The sequence below is a fragment of the Alligator mississippiensis genome, chromosome 2 (genome assembly GCF_030867095.1).
Source record: "Alligator mississippiensis isolate rAllMis1 chromosome 2, rAllMis1, whole genome shotgun sequence".
In the NCBI taxonomy this organism is placed as follows: domain Eukaryota; kingdom Metazoa; phylum Chordata; order Crocodylia; family Alligatoridae; genus Alligator; species Alligator mississippiensis.
Genome location: NC_081825.1, coordinates 7,854,459 through 7,872,983, shown reverse-complemented (window position 1 = coordinate 7,872,983; position 18,525 = coordinate 7,854,459). Strand labels below are relative to the sequence as shown.

The following is an 18,525-nucleotide window of genomic DNA, read 5'->3' as shown; positions in this document are numbered from 1 at the left end:
TTTGAAGTATATTACAATGATGTCCTGGTGCCATGTTAGAGAAACAAAGGCATATTGGGCTACAAGTGAGATCAATTAGAGTGTGGAAACCTCTTGTAAAGGGAGTGGAAGATCTGTTGTTTGGGACACTTAACACGATGCACCAGTGGAGTGTTGCTGCTGACATCCCTTTCCATTTGCAGGCTGCTGCTTTCTCCATCTCAATCCCTAGTTTATGCTGTCAAAGAGCTGAGTGACTTCCCCCTGTTTAGACACTTGCTGGTCTGCTGTGTTGGGTCCCAGTCTATTAGATCGACTATGCAATAAGCCTCCTGAGTCTGAACAGTGTCAGGCACAGCCTCTGGCTTAGTCAGCAGGTATGTCCTTGCAATGCAGAGTCTCATCTAGCATCCCCACCCCAAGAAACAGGACTTGTGGTCCAGCTGCCTAGACGGAGGACCAGTGGAGATCCTGTAGATTTCTCTGCCGACATACACCTGCTGTCCCAGAACAACAGCTAGGGGGGATGCTCGGGGCTGACAGTTTAACAGTCGAGGGGCATGTGATACTGAAAGCTATTGGTGCACAGGTTTTGAACAGGGTTCCCGAAACTAGCTTTACTCTCTCATTAACTGCATGAGAAATAGAGTTCTTTGTGTCACTCTTCATTTGTTCATCTTCAGTGCCTTAGACTGTAGCCTTTGAATTCGGAGCCTTTTTGCTTCAGCAGTCACCTAAGGACATGCTACAGGCCTGCCCTGCCCTGCCCCTCCGTGTGTCCCGCACCAAGGGAGGAAAAGGTGTTTTGGGTGAGAGAGCACTCAGGCTTGTGGTTTCATCCTTGCAACCACAGTCACATTGTTTTGTATCTTCTACCCTTTTTTATTTTTACTGTTTTCTTTAACAGACTATTCTTTTCTTTTGTTTTAAAAAACAACAGCGCGTGCTTGTTGCAGTCACCCACTCTGTTTTATCCGTACTACGTGGCATCACGAGATTGGGACGTTGTACACCTCTGGCCTTCCTTTAATTTCTCCCTCTTGGGTTTGGGAGAGGTGAGCTGACACCCTGTACTGTCATCGTGGTTTCTCTGACCATCAGGATTTGAGAGATGCCCATCTTGAACGTATCACCTTGGAGGGTCCAGTGTTCCTGGGATGTACCCCTCCCAGCTCATTCAGATCTAGGGCATGAGACCAGGCCTCCCCTTGATTTCTTGGGCGAGTTCATAGGATTAATTTCTGATCTGGGACTTGACCCAGCGTGGTGCTGTGTGCCCCTCCAGCACATGGGCTTGGCTCTGGTGGAGCACTTACTGACTTGCAGTGCCAAGTCTGGGTCCTGAAGGAGATCACTGGTTGGGTCCTACAAGAGGGGACCTGCTCTGCCTTTTCCTTTGCTTTCACCTTGCTCTCTGTCTTCCCCACGAGGATACTGCTAAAACCCCTAGAGACCTGGGGTGTGGACACTGGTACATATGGAGCTGTTTCCAAAGGGGAGGGGGAACTCTTGCTCCAAACCACAAAGCAACTTTCATTATGTCCTCACGGTTGTGTGGAAAAGCCTGGGCCGATACGAATGTAGAAGCAGGTCCAGGTTTAGCCCTGCTGCATCCAGGGTTACAGTTGGAGCAGGTCTGCTGTTTGTATTGCTCCCAGGCTGTACACACAACTGGTAAAACGTAGCAGCTGTTCCCCTTTGGAGATGGCTCCATATACACATGCATCCAGACCTTTGGGCACTGATGCTCTGGCTCAGTCAGCGGTCATCACTTGGCTCAGGGGAAGTTGGGTATGAGTGCCCCAGGCGTCCTTCAAACATTCAGGACAAGGCTGGTGGCTCCCACACAGTCTTGAGCTCTTCCTCCAAGCTCCCAAGTCCGAGCTTCTCCCAGGCAGGCTGCCAACTGCAGAGCGGCGACCCAGAGCCTCACTCAGACGTTCAGTGCAGAACTGCAGGCTCCTCCAGGCCGAGGCTGCATGTGCTGGGGTGATCCATCAGTCCGTGTTTGCTGAGGGGACTCTAAGGCTCAGTGCCAGGCATGTGGGCATTGCTTTGGAGTCACCAGCTAAGCAGCGCAGGACATGCACTGCTGCTCACTCCCTCAGCTCAGAGCATGGAGAGAGGCAGGGATGCAGCATGTTCTGCTGGTGCTGCTAAGGCAGAACAGCTCCAGCTTTGAGTGCCATGGTGCCCGCGCAACCACAGTGAGGAACTCCAGTTCCTCCAATTCGCAGGGCTCCAGTGCCTGATGAGCCACTTCTCCCTTGGGGAAAAATAACAATACACTGGGGGGAAGAAACTACGCGTGTGTTTTTTTGCCTCAGTTTCCTTTTCACACTGGGCTGTTGTTGGACTGGGTTCAAGGCCCTTGTGGGTGGTCCAGAATCCGCCTGTGCAGGCTCTTGGTCAACTGCATCCTTTCAGCTCAGTCGCCTTCTCTGACCGTGGCTGCTCCAGCAGCTTAACTGGGTCCTGCTGTCAAAGCATGCTGTCCTCTTGCCCTTTCCTGCCCAGAATTCTCTGCGTGTCTCTGAGGCCCATTTCTGTTCTCTCCCAGCACCTTGGCCTCTCTTGTATTTTTGATAACTTTCCACTCTCCAAAATTCCCTTCCTGAAGACAGATGAGGGAATAGCTTCAGCACAGAATACTTACTGTCCAGATAAATTCCATTGATTTCTGCTGTATCTCAGCTGGGAGGGATGTGATACAGCCCCGGAAGGAAAGCTGGATGAAGAGTCTCGAAGGGATTGAAAAATACAGCAGTTTTGTAACTCCATAACATCAACCAGAATTCATACACTGTCCATAAACCCATTCTCCAGATCATCTCACAGGCTCATTGTGAGGTTGGATGGATAGAAACAGCAGTTCAGCTGGGAGCAAAAATGTATCTTTGGCCTGTGCCTGGTAGTTGCGGATGAGCGTTGCTCATGCAGTTTCAAGAATACATTAGACAAACACTTCTACAGCGGGGCTTGGGCCTGATCCTGCCTTGAGCAGGGCTAGATGTCCTCCTGAGGTCCCTTCCAGACCAACTTTTCTATGATTCACTCAGATACGAGATTTGTTGCAGTAGATGTGAGCGGATGGAGTCTGAGGTGTCAAAAGACCCTCATTATGTGCAGAGTTATAGACTTCTCTACACGTACACCAATAGGAAGTGAAGGTACACCATTTGGGTTGGTCATCTAGTTAGGTACATGGGCAGTAATTCCAGGCACTTTCCAGTGCCAAAATACTGATTTCAGTTCCATTAAATCCATCATAGATAATTTGCCTGGTCTTTGAATAGCCCAAATTATGGCATTAGGGGGAGACTTGTTCCATGGGTTTTTCCTTTTTTCTTTTTCAAATATTTGCTTATGGGAACAAAGTACAGCTTGCCCTTTGATCCCATTAGCCAAGGTTTGATGATCTAAGTAGGCAAGACAGGTTAACGGTGGGAGAGAAAACAGTGGTACCCAGAGGTGAAGTGACATGTCTTAAGTCACATAGCAGGTCAGTGGCAGAGCTAAAGAAGGCAGGGTAGATTTGCACCTTATAAACTAGCTAAATCAGAGATGTATAAGCTTTCATAAATAATGGAAGTAAACGTCATCATTTTCTCTTCCAGGTAGATGTTAGTTGATTTTGAAGTGGCAGAGAGTGCAGGGTACTCGGAGATGCTGTTCCGCAGCTCAGGATGTTACGATGTCACAAGTAGGTTTCAGCGCCTCCTGCAAAGCTGTTTCTTCTGACACCTCTTGTAGCCGATGACTAGCAAACCTGATGCATTAACACAAACGGTTCTTTAAAGACCCAGAAAGCCTCTATAGCAAGGGTGTGCAAAACACGGCCCGCAGGCAATTCTGTCCAGCCTGCGGGGCCCCTCCATAAGCAACCAGCCCCCCCACCCCTGTTTGGCCTGACCCACCCCTAGCCCTGAGCCAGGGGCACTAGAGAAAATGCCTCTGCCTGGCACGGCGCATGCCTGGTTACCCCGAGGCTGTTCCCAGCCTCCCTGTCTGTGAGACTGGGAATTCAGGTACAGCCCCACTGGGCTGAGGCCAGGGATGCCCACTGGGGGAAAGTGGGTGGAAGTGTGGGAAGCCATACACTATGGGGCTGGGTGGGGCTGGCCCCGCACCCTGCCGCCACGTGCAGCCAGGGACTAGAGTGAGAGTATGGGAGCTGTGCGCTGAGGGGCTAGGTAGAGCTGGCTACCACATGCAGCTGGGGACTTGGGCGGGAGCACTATTGGGTCGGGTGGAGCTGGCCCCGCACACTGCCACCACCCGGGACCAGGACTGGGGTGGGAGCATGAGGAGCTGCGCGCAATGGGACTGGGCGCGGCTGGCCCTCTTGCTGCCACCACATGCAGCTTCAGGGACTTGCACACTCCAGGGACTCCAAGGACACCCTGCACCATACTGCCGAACACATGCACCCCCTCCCACAGCCCCCCCCACTGCCTCCATGCCCGCATTCTCCACACCCCACCACACCCCCAAACACATGCACACCATCCCGCAGCCCGCACACACTTCCACCCCCTCCATACCCACATTCCCCACCCCCCACCACACCCCTAAACACATGCACACCATCCCACAGCCCCCGCACACCCTCCCACCCCCTCCATACCCACATTCCCCACCCCACCACACCCCCAAACACATGCACACCCTCCCATGCCCCTTAGACACCCTCCCACCCCCTCCATACTCACATTTCCCACCCCCCACCACACCCCCAAACATATGCACACCCTCCCACAGCCCCCACACACCCACCACACCCCCAAACACATGCACACCCTCCCACCAATTCCATACCCACAGGCCCCACCCCACCCCCAAACGCATGCACATTCTCCCACAGCCCCTACACACACTCCCACCTCCCACCATACCCTCCACACCCTCCCATAAACCCCACCTCAACCACATACCCTGTACCCACACCCCTCCATGACCACCAATATACAAGAGTAAGGCTGTATTTTGAGGTATGATACAATCACCTCTAGATATACTACACAAGCACACATAAATTTGGGCAAAAATACTTTTTAAAATAAAATTAAAGTAAGTTATAGTGGATGTTTGATTTTTTTTTTTCAAATGTATGATTAGCTTTTGTTCCGGTTTCAAGATAGCAATCATTCTCATGCCTCCTCCCCCTCAGAGTACTTCCTGGGCCAGGGGAGGGACTTCTGGTGGTAAAGCTCAGGGGTTAGGGGGCAAGACTTCTGGTCCCAAGATGGCCAGAGGGCGGGGCACCTGTCAAGGGGTGGGGCTACCCATGCAGCCCTCAGCAGCTCACCAAAACTGGTTAAGCAGTCCTCCAGCCAAAATAATCACCCACCCCTGCTCTTTGGTATCGTGTCCACCCAGAAAAACAATTATACTAGTTACGAGCCTCACATAAATCATGTTGGGCCATTAGACTGATCTTGAAAGGCTCTCTCCATTGGAGACAAAGAGCAGTTACTGTTTTGAATTAAATGTATCCTCTTACAAAGTTGCTCTGATCTTACTAACCAGGCTTCAGGCAGCTGACAAATAATCATGTGATCTGCAGAGAGAGATTTCTGCTCCATCGTGCTACAGCTTCATAACAGATGCACCAATGAGTGCAAAAAATCATTTAGTTCAGTCCCAGGGCTGCTGTACGAGAGATTCTCCTCCTTGGCTTTGGGTTGTGTTCCTGGCTGCTTTGCAGGCTTGAGTCTTCTTGTCCCATATTTGCCACTGATTCCTGGTGCGGGTCCCTTAATATGTGTATCCCTGCCCTTTGAGATACAGGGATGAAGAGCACCAGTGGTTCTCAGAAGAGGTCAAAATGGGCAAGCAACTCACCCCGAGCTCCCAGTATAGGACTGGGGCAAAGGGGTTAATGTGTGTTCCTTATAAGAGTAGGGCAGTGGTTCTTTGCCCCTTTGGGCTCAAGGCACACATCCACAAGTTTTCACAAGTTTTTGCAGAACCCCATGAAAAAACGAATATAAATGTATTATGAATATTATACTCTAAACATAACTAAATTAATGATTGATTAGTTATTAATTGATTAGATCCATATACTTATCCCACTGCCACTGCTGCAGCCTGATGGATCTGTGCTGGCCCCTCCTGCAGAGCCAGATTGGGAAGCAGCTATGGCAGGAGTGTGTGATCTTGCTGCAGTCCTTCCTGGTCTGATCCCAGAAACAAAGATGCACAGAGCAGATAAAACTGTTCCACGTGTCTGTTTTCAGCAGGCCCGTAAAAGCCAAGAAATGGCTACAGCAGAAAGGCACGCTGCCTACGTTATATTATGCAGGTAGGTGCACTGTTTCTGCTGCACTTCTTACAAGTTTCCTTGTGCACACAGGCTTGCAGAGCAGTTCTAGTGCTCGGTGGCACCATCTGTCTCCAGGTTGCCACCCCTGTGTCCCCTGTGCGCCTTGGTTTTCAGCAGACATGGAGTCCAGGGTAGGGCATAAGAACCACAGGTTGCAAGCTGGTGGAACAAAGTGGGAGATTCTCTGTCTTTCTGAGGTCTTCACATAAGAACTGCTTATCTGGAAACAAAAGTGCCTGGCTCAGGGCTTGGTTACCTGCTTGAAATTTGATGGCCTGCATTAAGCAGGAACCAGCCTAGATGACCTAATAGTTCCTTCTGTCTCTAAATCAATGAAATCAGCATTATTTTTTCTTACTAAACTCAGTATAAGAGAACTGTAACATGAGCATCTCTGGGATGTCGGATGAATAGACTGTGTAGTGGTGGAGGTAGGGAAATATAGCGTTAGCCCAGGCCATTGGAAAAAGTGCCTAATCTTCTAAAAAGTGCCAGGGAATCTGCTAGGCCCAGGCTGATAGTGAAGCACTGGGCCTTTGGTGGTTTTAATAAAGGCCTATGTCCTCAACTTTCTCTGGGTTGTAGAAAAGCCTTAAGGGGTCACTCCCCATTCAACAGCCTTTTAAGGTGTGGTAGAATGTGCGCTGAGGGCTGGTCTCCATAAGTGTTTTCTGCTTCAAAATTGCTATACTGCAGCTGTATCGGCAAGGAACTTTGGTAGAAGGGACAAATGCTAATTGTAACAGTGCTGACAATTAGTCCACATGGGTAACGAAACGACTCTCCTTGGATTTCCAGACAGCTGTCCATGTGCTTTAATGCCATCAATACAAAATGGTTATGAAATGTTGGTAGTAGATTGAATCAAATAAGTGATGATGATCAGAAAGGGAATGGGAACCTTGGGCATGGCCTGCATGGAAAGCTCACCAAGGGCTGGAACTTGAGCTGGTACAAACTCCTATTTGGGCACTTCTGTCTTCATTTGAGAGGTTCATTTTGGTTTAGCTTAAGTCTCTTAGGAAGAGGTCTTGGAGGAATATAGGGTTCACTTAGGTTTAAACTCAACTGAAATAAGTCACTCTTAGGGTCCTGTTACACGTTCCGATGAAAGCTTGATAGAAAACAATTATAGAGCTGTTCCACATTTTCAGATACTAACTTAATAGCTGGTTTACTCTTTTTACAGCTGGATAATCATTTTTATCATGTGATAATTACTTTGTACACGTGGCTGGCTTAAATTTATTGTGTGATTAACCAGGTAATTGCGTAATATAAGTAACATGTAGTGGGGGCCTATATATATATTTAAAAAAAAAAAGTCCACAAGGAAGCTTGTGCCACTTTCATTAGACAGTGCAAGCTTATATGCAGATAGATCCTCTGAGGATCTGCTTGTTATTCCCTGGTGGCTCTGGTTTTTCCTCTGTCCCCTTGCCTGTGTCCTTCTCTGCCCCACCAAGAACTCTCTTGTATTTCACCTTCTTCAGTAGCGAGGGGAAATGATAATGATGGATAAAAGCAAAACCTCACTGCTGCATGATAGACTATGCATCCCTGGACAGGTCTTGTCTCTCCCTGCTGATGGAAGTTAACCCTCACTTAAATAGATAGCCCCTGGCAGATAGAGACTTTGTGTTCCTTAGAAGTGTGACCCTGCACCTTTGTACCCCGGTGGCAGCTTTGTTGTTTGCTTCAGTTGGAATAGGACCAGGTCCTAAATCTGTTGTCTGCTGCTGAGGCTCCTGGCAGGAGTTCCAGGTCCTGGTTAGCATCTGTTGTGGTAGAAAATTGTGTGATGTGGGTATCTGTCTTCTGGACAGAGACTTTACAACATAAGATCATTTCTCCCAGGCCAACTAATAGGAGTTATGGTCATCAAAATCATCATAATAGCAGCTGCCAACTGGTAACAGGTTCTGATCAGTACAGACAAGCTGGAGATTGGAGTTGCTCATCTAGAGGTAAAAGGCACAACATGCAGGGTACAACATTTTATTTGTGTCTTAATGCTTAAGAGCCATGTAAACCAGCTGTGCAGAGGAAAGAAGACCATCCTATTGCTGTCTGAAGCTATAACCAATTTAGAAATCTCTGGCTGGGGCTCTTTGCCTTGATTCCACTTCCTGAAAGCCTTCTTGACTTTCCTGCCCCAGTTTTGCAGTCTCTGTACAAAGGAGACTGGACAGGAAATCAGAGGCTTCTGAGAAAGCTGAAACCTTCAATTGATTTTTATCATGCAGTTTATATTGCATGAAAGTGCCTGAGGAATGCCTTATTGTGTCAGATCTTCCGAGATAAGATCTCTGCTAATTGAGACTGGCTTGTTAGGGTTGCTGCCCTGTAATAAGTCAAGAACTAAATGCATTCCACAGTTCTTTGCAACCTCTTGACCATTAATAATCATGCAGGTTTCATTTTGAACCCACCAGTCTTCAAATTCCTGTTGAACTGTTGCCAGTTTCTGAATAGCAGTCATCTGTATTTAGGGACAGAGGAAATGACAGGAACTTTGTACATGGTACACTTGCAAGATTAGGCCTATTATGTACGAAAGAGCTTGTCTATATGCACAGCTCTTTCAGAAAAACGTGTGTGGGCACTTTCGTCTGGATTAATTGTATTCACACACAGAGAAAAGTACTTTTTCAATGCACTTGTGGATCTAGGGATAAGAAGCACTAAGAAGTGTTATTACTCGGCTATTTATTTTTCACAGGCAGAAAGGGAAACCTGGAAGCCATGTCAAGTGCCGTCTGCTCAGAAAGACGGAAAGCCCCGGTATCTAAAAGTTCTGGAAATACTTGATTGCTGTCTTTTAGGGTCTTCATGGTTAGTGTTTTATTTCCTTTAAAGTTCTCTAAGGGTTAGATGCAACACTCATTGCAGTCAATGGGAGACTTTCCACTAACTTTTTAAATCAGCATCTAGTCCTCTTCTTCTCATTTGGTCTCTGAACCCAATCCAGTTTTGCACTTTTATGGTGTCTTTCATCTAAAGATATCGGGCTGCTTTGTCTGTGGTTAATGAGTTAAGCCTCACAACATCCCTGTGAGCTAAGTATCTTTAATCTTCATAGATTAGGATTAGCCTCATATCCCGAGTGAGCCACAGAAGTAGTGTGACTTGTCCAGTCTCTAATGCAGGCTTAAGCAGAATCAGAGATTCTCCCTATCAACCCCAAGCTCCAGAGCACGCTGCCTGCCTTAATTACAGTGCCGGAGACGGGCATGATGTCTTGCTGGCACGCTGAAAGGAAACTGTTCAGAGAGAGCAAATATCTTCAGTGAAATGGTGTTGTCGCAGTGTTGCTGTGATGGTCCAGAGCCTCTCGCATAAGTTTTATTTGACCAACTATATACCATAAATGGGAGGGATGTTAGAGAAGCTTTCAGGCACATAATGCCCTTTTTCAGGACTGGAAAAGAAGAAGTTACAGTCTGAGCTAAATCTCTGGTAAAGCAATGGTTTTAACTCCATTGTGTAAATGAAAATAGTCACTTAAAAAGGGAAGGGGGCAGTAAACCCCAGAGCTACAAGGAGAGAGCAGCTGAAATAGATAACCTACCCGTGTAAAAGCATATGGCCAATTCGGCAGGAGAAGGGAGGTCGGAGGGGTGGATAAATAGGCTATCAAACCCAGCTGTGCAGAAAAGCTTTACTTAGCCAGCTCCTTTGAATTGTAAATGCAAACACAAATGTTCAGCAAGGTGGTTAGACCAGGAGGCTGCAAGGCATGGGAATAAAGGGTGAGATGCTTTCATTGGATTCAAAGATTAGGTTTTGCCTATTCCAAGGGACTCTGTGCTGGGGTAGCTATAGTGGTGCACCTAAAACATCAGTACAGATATCCTTAGCTTAGTCTAAATGCAGTGAAGTACCTCTCCCAAAGTGAGTTTCTTTAACGGAATGACTGGAAGCGTTGCTGGGTTTGGGTGGCTTTCTGTTTCTTGGCTAGAATCATGCATTTGTGAACTCAAATTTGTCTCCAAAAACTGTGACCAAATTGTTGGTGCATTGTTTGTAGTTATTCCAATTTAGCCTCCATTGTGTGAACTGACCCCTGCCTTTTTTTTTCTTGTGAAACCCTCCTGTAGGGAAGATTTGAGTGTGGGTTCTGCTTTCACTAAGGAAGGAGCCTTCTCATTTTGCAGTGTGAATCTGGGCAACATTATCTGAATGCTGATAGTCTTCCTTGGCCCTCCTACAGCTCCCCTCCAGAGGACAGGTAGCTTCTCCTGCAGTTGAACAAGGAGGAATCTGAGAGCCTCTCAGTCGAAAGAACCACGGGAAATGCCCCAAGACACATCTGGATGAACGCAGAAGCATGGAGGACACGGGCATGAAGGTAGCGCTGTGCTGGGGGAATGCTGCCACCTGAGTGAAGCTGATTGAGTGCCATTTGCTTGGACTGGCTGTGTTGTGAAGCTGCCAGTTTGTCTTGTTAGCTTCAGCTTTCTTAACAGGCTTTTCCCCTGTCCCTGTCTGCTCCTTTAGTTTTGGCTTGTTTCTTGCCAACATGAGATGAGAAACATCAGTGGGCTAAATTACAAACAGACCTTCATCGTCCTTGGCACTGTCATGTCCTGCTTTGCCGCACTGTGTTAAGCTGTGTACAGTAAATGCACGCGGGTTGTTTAGTTTTAGATTTTGGCAGGAAGCAGAGTGAATTGTGACTGGAAGGAGCTGGTGAGGGTAGCTGGATCCAGATGAGAATGAGGGGGAACGCCTTACCATGCTGCTCCGTGGTCAGTCCAACAATTGTGTTCTTCAGCTTTGAATGGAATGAGACTGGCCGTTGCCAGCTGGTTCACATGTCCTTCCATTCAGCAATTTATCACCAGCAGTAGCCAGTACTGATGAGTACTCTTTGCCCCCCAGCATGGAAATTAGGCAGTAACATGCCCATTTCCTGAGCCTCTCAAATGGTGGCTTACTGACCAGAACCTGAATCAGTTGGGTGCCAGAGCATAGTTTGTTGGTACTGGTTATTTAGAACTAGGCCTGGGCTTGATTCCGTTTCAGTTGAAGCTAGTGGGAACTGCTGTGCTGGAAACAGGACTTGGGTGTGTATCCTGATGTAAGGGCAAGAACACGCCGTGGTTGTGCAGCTAGTACTTGTACCCTTGCTGTGTCCAGCACTCCTCATTGCCCTGCTGAAGGCTCTCTATACACTCCTAGAGAAACCAGCTAGCTACTTGTTGGATTGTTGTTCTCCCTTCCCTTTTCTGTCCTGATTGGCATCTGAGTAATTCATTCAGTCAAAACCTGGTTCAGCTTCGCTGGTTTGTTGGTATCTGGAATGGAGTCAGACGTAAGTCTATCAGATCACAACAGCCATGGGGAGGAAATGCAACCCCTGAAGTGCCCCCAGTCTGCTGCTGTAACTTAATGCGGTTGTCTGGTGCCATTGGGAGGGGTGGAGGGGGGTGCTGGGAGCCAAATAAAGCTGTGTCTAATGTCCTGCTGAGCATCAAGATTACCTCTGGAGAAGAGAGGTAGCCTGTGCTGCCGAGCTGTAAAAGCATTTGTGAGGCATGGATACTGCTGGAAGGAAGGAATTGCTTTGGGTCATTTTGCTGGGGTGTGCAACCAGAAGAGTTAGGGAACAACTAGCCTTATTAGTGGCAAGGATTTTTGTGGATTTTTTTTTTTTTAATTAATCATTGATGGCAATACCTTTCACCCTTCTCCCATAGAGGGTGTTTTTTTTTCTTATTCTGTTTCCCCCTTGGCCCTTTTACTTTGCCAGCCTTATGGCCTTGCTTTGAATCCATCCCTCACCTCATCTATTATGTAGGTACCTCCAGATTTAACTGTGCTGATCCGCCATCATTTCAGCCTGCAGAACTGTCCAAGTAGACGTGCTGAACACCCCTCCAAGCAATCTCAGAGCACCACTCTCACCCCTGTTTCTCTCCATGTTTGGCTTGGTCTGTCCATGTGCTGTATTTTGTTAGAACCAAGATCATCAGAGGTGACTAACTCCTGTAAGTTCCTACAAATGTTCATTCCTTGAGGATCCTTAGAGCTGGGACTGTCTGTATTTCACATTTGTCTGGTGTGTGGACAAATGGGTCTTGATTGAGGTCTGTAGGTATTGCTGTAGTAAATGTCATTTAAGAAGATTTTCTTCAGTCTGTGATGCCCCTTTGCAGCTCTATTTCCAGCCATTATACAAGGAGACAAGAGGAAATAATAGAAAGTGGGTAGAGACAGACTTTCATACCTTCCACTGGATTGCCCAGTGTGTCACAGCTTGCCTCAGTCTAGAGACTTGATTATAAATTGTCTCAGGCAGATAATGTCTTATTTATAACGTATACAGCATGAAGCTCATTTAGTCTGGAAAAAAACAGGTTTTAGCTTTAATTCTGGAGTCTGCTCCACATGTTGTCCACCCTTAAAAACAATAAAGATGATTTAGCTTTGAAATTAGTTTAGGAAATTCTTTGTGGACACGGGGAGTGCCAGATAACATACTTCAGGGACATTCCTACTTGGATCTATGAAGATAAATTATATGAGCTTTTAACGGGCTTTCCATCTCGTGCTTGTTAGGTTCTAGGGACAGAATCCTTGTCAGTACATTGGTGATTCCACTTGACAAATAGTCGTAATATTATGTGACCTGGCTATGGTAAGAGTTGCTGAATAGTTTCCTTTAATTCCCAAATATGATTGGTGCTGTCCAAGCAAATATCTGGCCTGTACCCAACGGAGTTTACAGTTGATGGCCTCTGACGTTATGAACACTGAGTGTTGGCAGGTTCACAGTAGTAGCTAGAGGGCTTGATCAGGGCTTGTGACTCTGCTGTGCTAAGTGCTGCAGAGGCTCCAGCTTTACTTTATTACAAGGCCCAACAGGAGGATACAGCGGGTCAGGAGAAGGAAGGGAAGTAGGGGAGGAGGTCTAGGTAATGGTAAAGTGATTTTGCTGCGAGTGACTGATTTCTGCAAGTGTTACTGCCAAGGGGAAGCTATCCACAATCTGCTTGTCGGTGTCACCTCTCCATGGTCATTCCCTTCCTGTACCTTTGTCTAAGCCAGAAGTGCTCAACTTTTGGCCTGGGAACCAAATGTGGCCTACAGAGCCATGACATCTGGCCTGTGGGGATCCCCATGGGTAGGGAAGTTTGGTGTCGGGGAGCAGTGGCAAGTAATATTGCCACCCCTCTGTAGTTTCCTGTGGTGTTCGCTTGAGCGTTGCCTTTTCGGACTGATTGGGCACAGCTGCCTCTTTTCGGGTTGGCAGCTTCTCCTCTAATGTGAGTCTCTAAGGTCCCTAGAGGTTCTCATCTGCCACGTCTTGATGTTAAGGATTATTGCTTGGAGGAAGTTCTCAAATCCTGCCTCTCCTCGTTCACTCTTTGGTCTCTCGCTTAGGTCTTTGTCTTGGGGCTCTGGCTCCCCTACACCCCGCCTTACACCAACCAGAGATGATGTTATGTCTTGGCTGAGGCTAACTCAAAATCAGTCAGCTGTGGCTGGGCCTTGGCCCCTATTTAATCTCAGTCCTGGCTCAGACGGTGTACCATCCTTATTCAGGCCTTGTGTTGGTGTGGCTCGCTATTGCCTGTACCCCAGGGTGCCTTCCTTCAGGGCTCACTCTCTCCCCAGGGGTTACTTACGTCTTTCCTTTCCTGTCTCCACAGGCTCACTGCTGTCCCAGTCTCTATCAGCTTCGTTCAGGATCCACAGCTTTGTGAGAGATACGTATCCTGGCTCCTCTAAGCCAGCCTTAGCTGGGCACCTCAACTCTCTGGGTTGCCACCTCTCGCCCCTGCCGGGGCATTCATTCACTTCCCACCACTCCAGGCTCTCAGGAGGCCTCACTTCTGGTCTCCCCCAGATGTTGGCCAGTGGGGATTTTATCCCTCTCTCAGAGGATTGGCTGGCAAATTGACGTCAACACGCGTCCATAAAGCGTGCCCACACTGGTGTGGGGGAGCGCATTTGGCCTCCAGTGGGATTTTGCTGCTGCCGCTTTTCCCTCTGCTCCTGTGCTGATGCCACTTGTCTTCTGGTGGCGACATCTCCACCACTGCACCTTTGATCTTCAGTGGCATTCTGTGGCTGCCGCTTTTCTCCCTGCTCTGGTGCTGGAGATAAGTTTCAGCTCGTGGTGGCGTCCCAGTCACACCCTCCCACACTGCGAAATTCCCAAGCCCTGCATGGTACGTAGGAGCCAGGCCATGCCTCCTTCCCCCATGCAACTGGATTGGGGCCAGGCATGCTGATCATAGTCTATAAAGAAAAAGCCTAGGGCAGGTAGAGAAGGATATATAAGCTAGTGGCTTGGCCTAGGTGTTTCTGCACATCTTGTAGGATTTCTAAGAAGGACTTTGGGGGAAACAGGGTTATTTTTATATTATTACAGTGTCAGAGAAAGAAAAATGAGGGTGATTAATATCTGACAAAGCAAACACCACAGAACAGTAATTCTAGAAGGGCTCTTTGCTCTCTGCCCTTTCTTCTTTAATATTTATGGAGTTTGCTTGGGGGAATATATAATTGCTCATTTGCAATCCTTACCTGTGAGAAGTGTGGCAGATTGCCAGCGTAAAGGCGTCATGTTCAGATATAACAACTCGCTTACAGTGCTGTCCCTGAGGATTGTGGCAGATTGCAAACATAGACTCAATAAAATCAGACCTGTCAAATTATGATAATAACTCTGCCTAATTTATGCACAAATGGTCCTCATTTATACCCGTTAATGCGTATGGATAAAGTTTTATGTTGGGTTTATTCAACTTAATGGTATTGTGCAAGCGACAAGTAATCTGAACTCACCACTAACTAATTGGAAAACAGGAGATGAGATCTTTCAGTGTAAATCATGCTCTAAGGTATCAGTGTTTCTTATGTTACTAGCATGTTAGTTTTTGTGTCTTTTTCATCTGTTCTGGCAGAGTGAACAGGTGTCCGATAGAAATAATAAATAGGGCAAGAGGCAACAAAGGATAAAAGATTCTTGTCCTGAGATTTAAAAGGATTAAAGGCAGCTTTAGTTTGCCGTGATGCATTTGGCTTTCAGGTGGATTACACAGGAGGTGGGATTTGGGCCTGTCTAGCCAACTAATACCTGGCTTAGTGTTATTTTAATTATTTTAAGAAGAGATGGAAATAGCCCTACAGCTGTAGGTCATCTGGGTCATCCTTGGATGAATAAAAAAACATTCTTTAGAGCTTCTCCAACTGCTTGTGCCTCGGGGCGTATTGTATTAGAGGTGCACTGGGAGTTGGATGGATTGGGCCAAACAATAGTATCTGTGAACAGTACAGTATATAGAAAGTAATTTAATATAGTGTCTATTTTCAAAGCAGTTTCCAAAAATGCATCTTCCCACTGGCATCTTTGGAAACTAGATATCTATTATCTCAGTTATGTTATGCAGAAGACATTTGAGTTTCGCACTGAGAAGCAGTTAGGCTTAATGATGAGGGTATTGGACTGGTAATGAGACCTGTCTTCTGTTCCCAGCCTTGCAACTCCTGCGCTGTGCGACTTTGAGTAAGTGCCTTTGTCTCTGCTCCTCCCTTTCTGATTGTCCATTGATAGATTTGCAAACTTCTTGGAGAAGGAGCTGTTTCTTGCTGTGTGTCTTTATGATATCCAGATCAGTGGGACCCTCATCTCAGTTGGAGGTCTTCTGCTATTAATGTGGTAGAAATAATAAATAAGGAGTGGGACTTGGGCTTTCTTGGCCCCTGGCACTACACGCACTTGGACAATGCTGTAATGTTGATAAGGCCATCGCTAGAGTTCCAGTCTTTAAACCACTAAGCTGCCAGCAGTACTGTGGTTGGAAGGAGAGAGATGTCCTTTGCCAGCAGTTGGGTATCTGTGGAGATTGGAAGATAAGTTCCTTCTCCACACTTTGACTTCTGGTTGGGCTGCTGGAGAATTGACATTGGCCCAGCTGATGGTCTGGGAGTGCCCAGGTCCTGCGGCCTTGTTGGTGTTGAAGGTCGACCCTTTGTAATTCCATTGTCCTGGCTTCTTCAAATTAAAGGTGTACACCTTTTGCATCTTTCTAAAAATTCAACAGTGGGCCTGTGGTTAGAGCAGAGCAATACCTGGAGGGAGTCCTGTTTCTTGGCCTGTTGCTGACCGGTTCTGCGGTTTGGGCAAGTGTCTTACACCGGTGGTTCTCAACCTTTTTTGTACCAGGACCCGTTTGTAAATATTGATGGCCAGTCCTGACTCAGTAAATAGTTTAAGTAGAAAGCTGCCCCGTAGCCCTGCTGGTTCCCCTCACTCAGCTGCCCCCGGCCTGCCAGGGTATGGGGCAGGGCGTGGGTGTGTGGGGCGGGGGGCTCCAAGCAGCCCCTTGCAGGTGGGACCTCTGCCAGCCTGCAAGGAAAAACCCACGGTTTCCCACATTTTTCTCCTTTAAAGGAGAATCCATTTTGAGTTTGTTGATCCATTTTTAAAGTTTGTTCACAACCCTTTCATGTATTCTTGAGACCCACTTTTGGGTCGCAAACCATGGGTTGAGAAACACTGTCGTTTTCAAACTAGGCAAAGGGAGTTAAGGGCTCAGTATCCCTTAGGTCCTTTGGGTGCTGATTCCTGACATCCTTGGGCTCTCCTGAGAATCCATGCCAGTAGCTGCCTACCTCTTTCCAACCACAGTAGGGATACTGCCACCTTCCTCTGTAAAGCACTCTAAGGCTCTTGAATGAAAGGTGCAATGTGACTTCACAGTGTCGGTCGTCCCTGTTTCATAAGAGAACGACAGTGCCCAGAGTGACTAGGTTAGCCATTTTCTTGCACTCCTTGCTGCAGGTCTTGGCAGCAGAGCGATGAGAGCTCCTGTGCTCAGCCTGCAGCTGCACTTCCAGCTCTGCAAGCGCGGGCAGGTTGAGGTTGCAAGAGCTGTAGAAGGCTGGCTCCTGCTCCTCGTCGCAGCCACGACCCCACTCCTGGTGCTTTCTGTTCACCCAGCACTACAGATGTTTGCCCTTTTAAAAAGGTCTTCAGTTAAACATAGACAGCGGTAGCTTACTTAGATCACACTGTATTGAGGCCATTGAGTTACAGACATGGCTTATCAGTCAGCTGACTGCACTGTGGCAAGATTGCATTGTTTTCATATCCTCAGGATATTGCATTTTTGTAAGATTATCTGGCAATCGGATTACATTGCAGGCACATTGTGTCATAGTCGAATCATAGCAAGGCAGCCTACAGTAAATACTCCTGAGTGGCTGGTGCTTAATAAGCTGAATGCAGGGCATGCGATCAGCCCCCTTCCCATGCTGCAGTCCAGACCTGCTCAATGGAAACACAGTTCCTGTGTGCACAAGCTGTATGCGTGGGAACTGCAGGGGCAGGTGTTGCAATTTTAACTTATTCCTTGCTTCAGCATCTCTGGATGCATCTGCACAGCATCCATTCACTGTGGATAAAAAGGAACAAGGGAAGGAGTTCGCTCTACGAGCTTGAGCAGGAGGCTGGGAGTCAGGCCTCCTCTCCTCCTTTTCCTTGTCCTGTTGCTGATGCGACTTCACACTCAGTATGTGAAGTCTGGGGGAAGGGGGGAGCTAAAGCCCTCTGAAATCAAAGTGAAGACTTCCCATTGAGTTTTGGATGAGGCCTATAGTCTCTCTTTTTGCGATGTGACTTTTTTGTGCCTTAGTTTCTCCATTTGTTAAATAGAAGTATTGGCACCTTTCTCATAAGGCTGGCACATTTGTAAAGAGCTTTGAGATCTCTAGGTGAAAGGCAGTAGAAGTATATAGTACTTAGTGTTTAAAATCCTGACCTCGGTGCTCTGCTCAGTCAGAATCCACCCTTCCATTTCCCTTTCTCCAAAGCAGTGGTTCACTCTTGGTAGGAGAGAGATGCTTGGATGTGCAGGGAAAATGTCCAGCATCAAGTGGTGTCAAGCTCGGGGGTGACTTGTTTTCCTTTTGGCTCCTCTACCTTTGGCAAACTGGTAGGGGAAAATCTCCTGATCCTTTTCCAGTTCCCAAAACCAATGCAAACTTTTTGGAAGGCCCTGAAACATTTTAATCTTCCTTTCTCTCCCATTCCCTTTATGTTGCTCTTCCTCATCCTGTTTGAGACCACACTCGGAGCCTGGCCCATGCGATTCGGGGCTGGTCCAGAAACCTCGGGAGGTGACAAACAGAGATGAAAAGCAGGCAAAGAAGGCAAACAGAAATATGCTCTTGAAAAGACCACGGCGTGTTTGCATAGTGGG

General features: G+C 47.4%; 1 protein-coding gene across 4 annotated transcripts in view; it reads left to right on the top strand.

The window, feature by feature from the left end:
* The window catches only part of PTPRA (protein tyrosine phosphatase receptor type A), a 197,588-nt gene that overhangs the window by 66,567 nt on the left and 112,496 nt on the right, over nt 1-18,525 (top strand). For 2 of the 4 annotated variants that reach the window (XM_019495652.2, XM_059721431.1), the window contains one exon: nt 10,521-10,658. The exons of the other annotated variants lie outside the window; for them this stretch is intronic. In XM_019495652.2, the coding sequence (XP_019351197.1) occupies nt 10,638-10,658 (21 nt within the window). In that variant the 5' untranslated portion in view covers nt 10,521-10,637. The remainder of the gene's footprint in view (nt 1-10,520; nt 10,659-18,525) is intronic. 4 annotated transcript variants of the gene reach the window in all.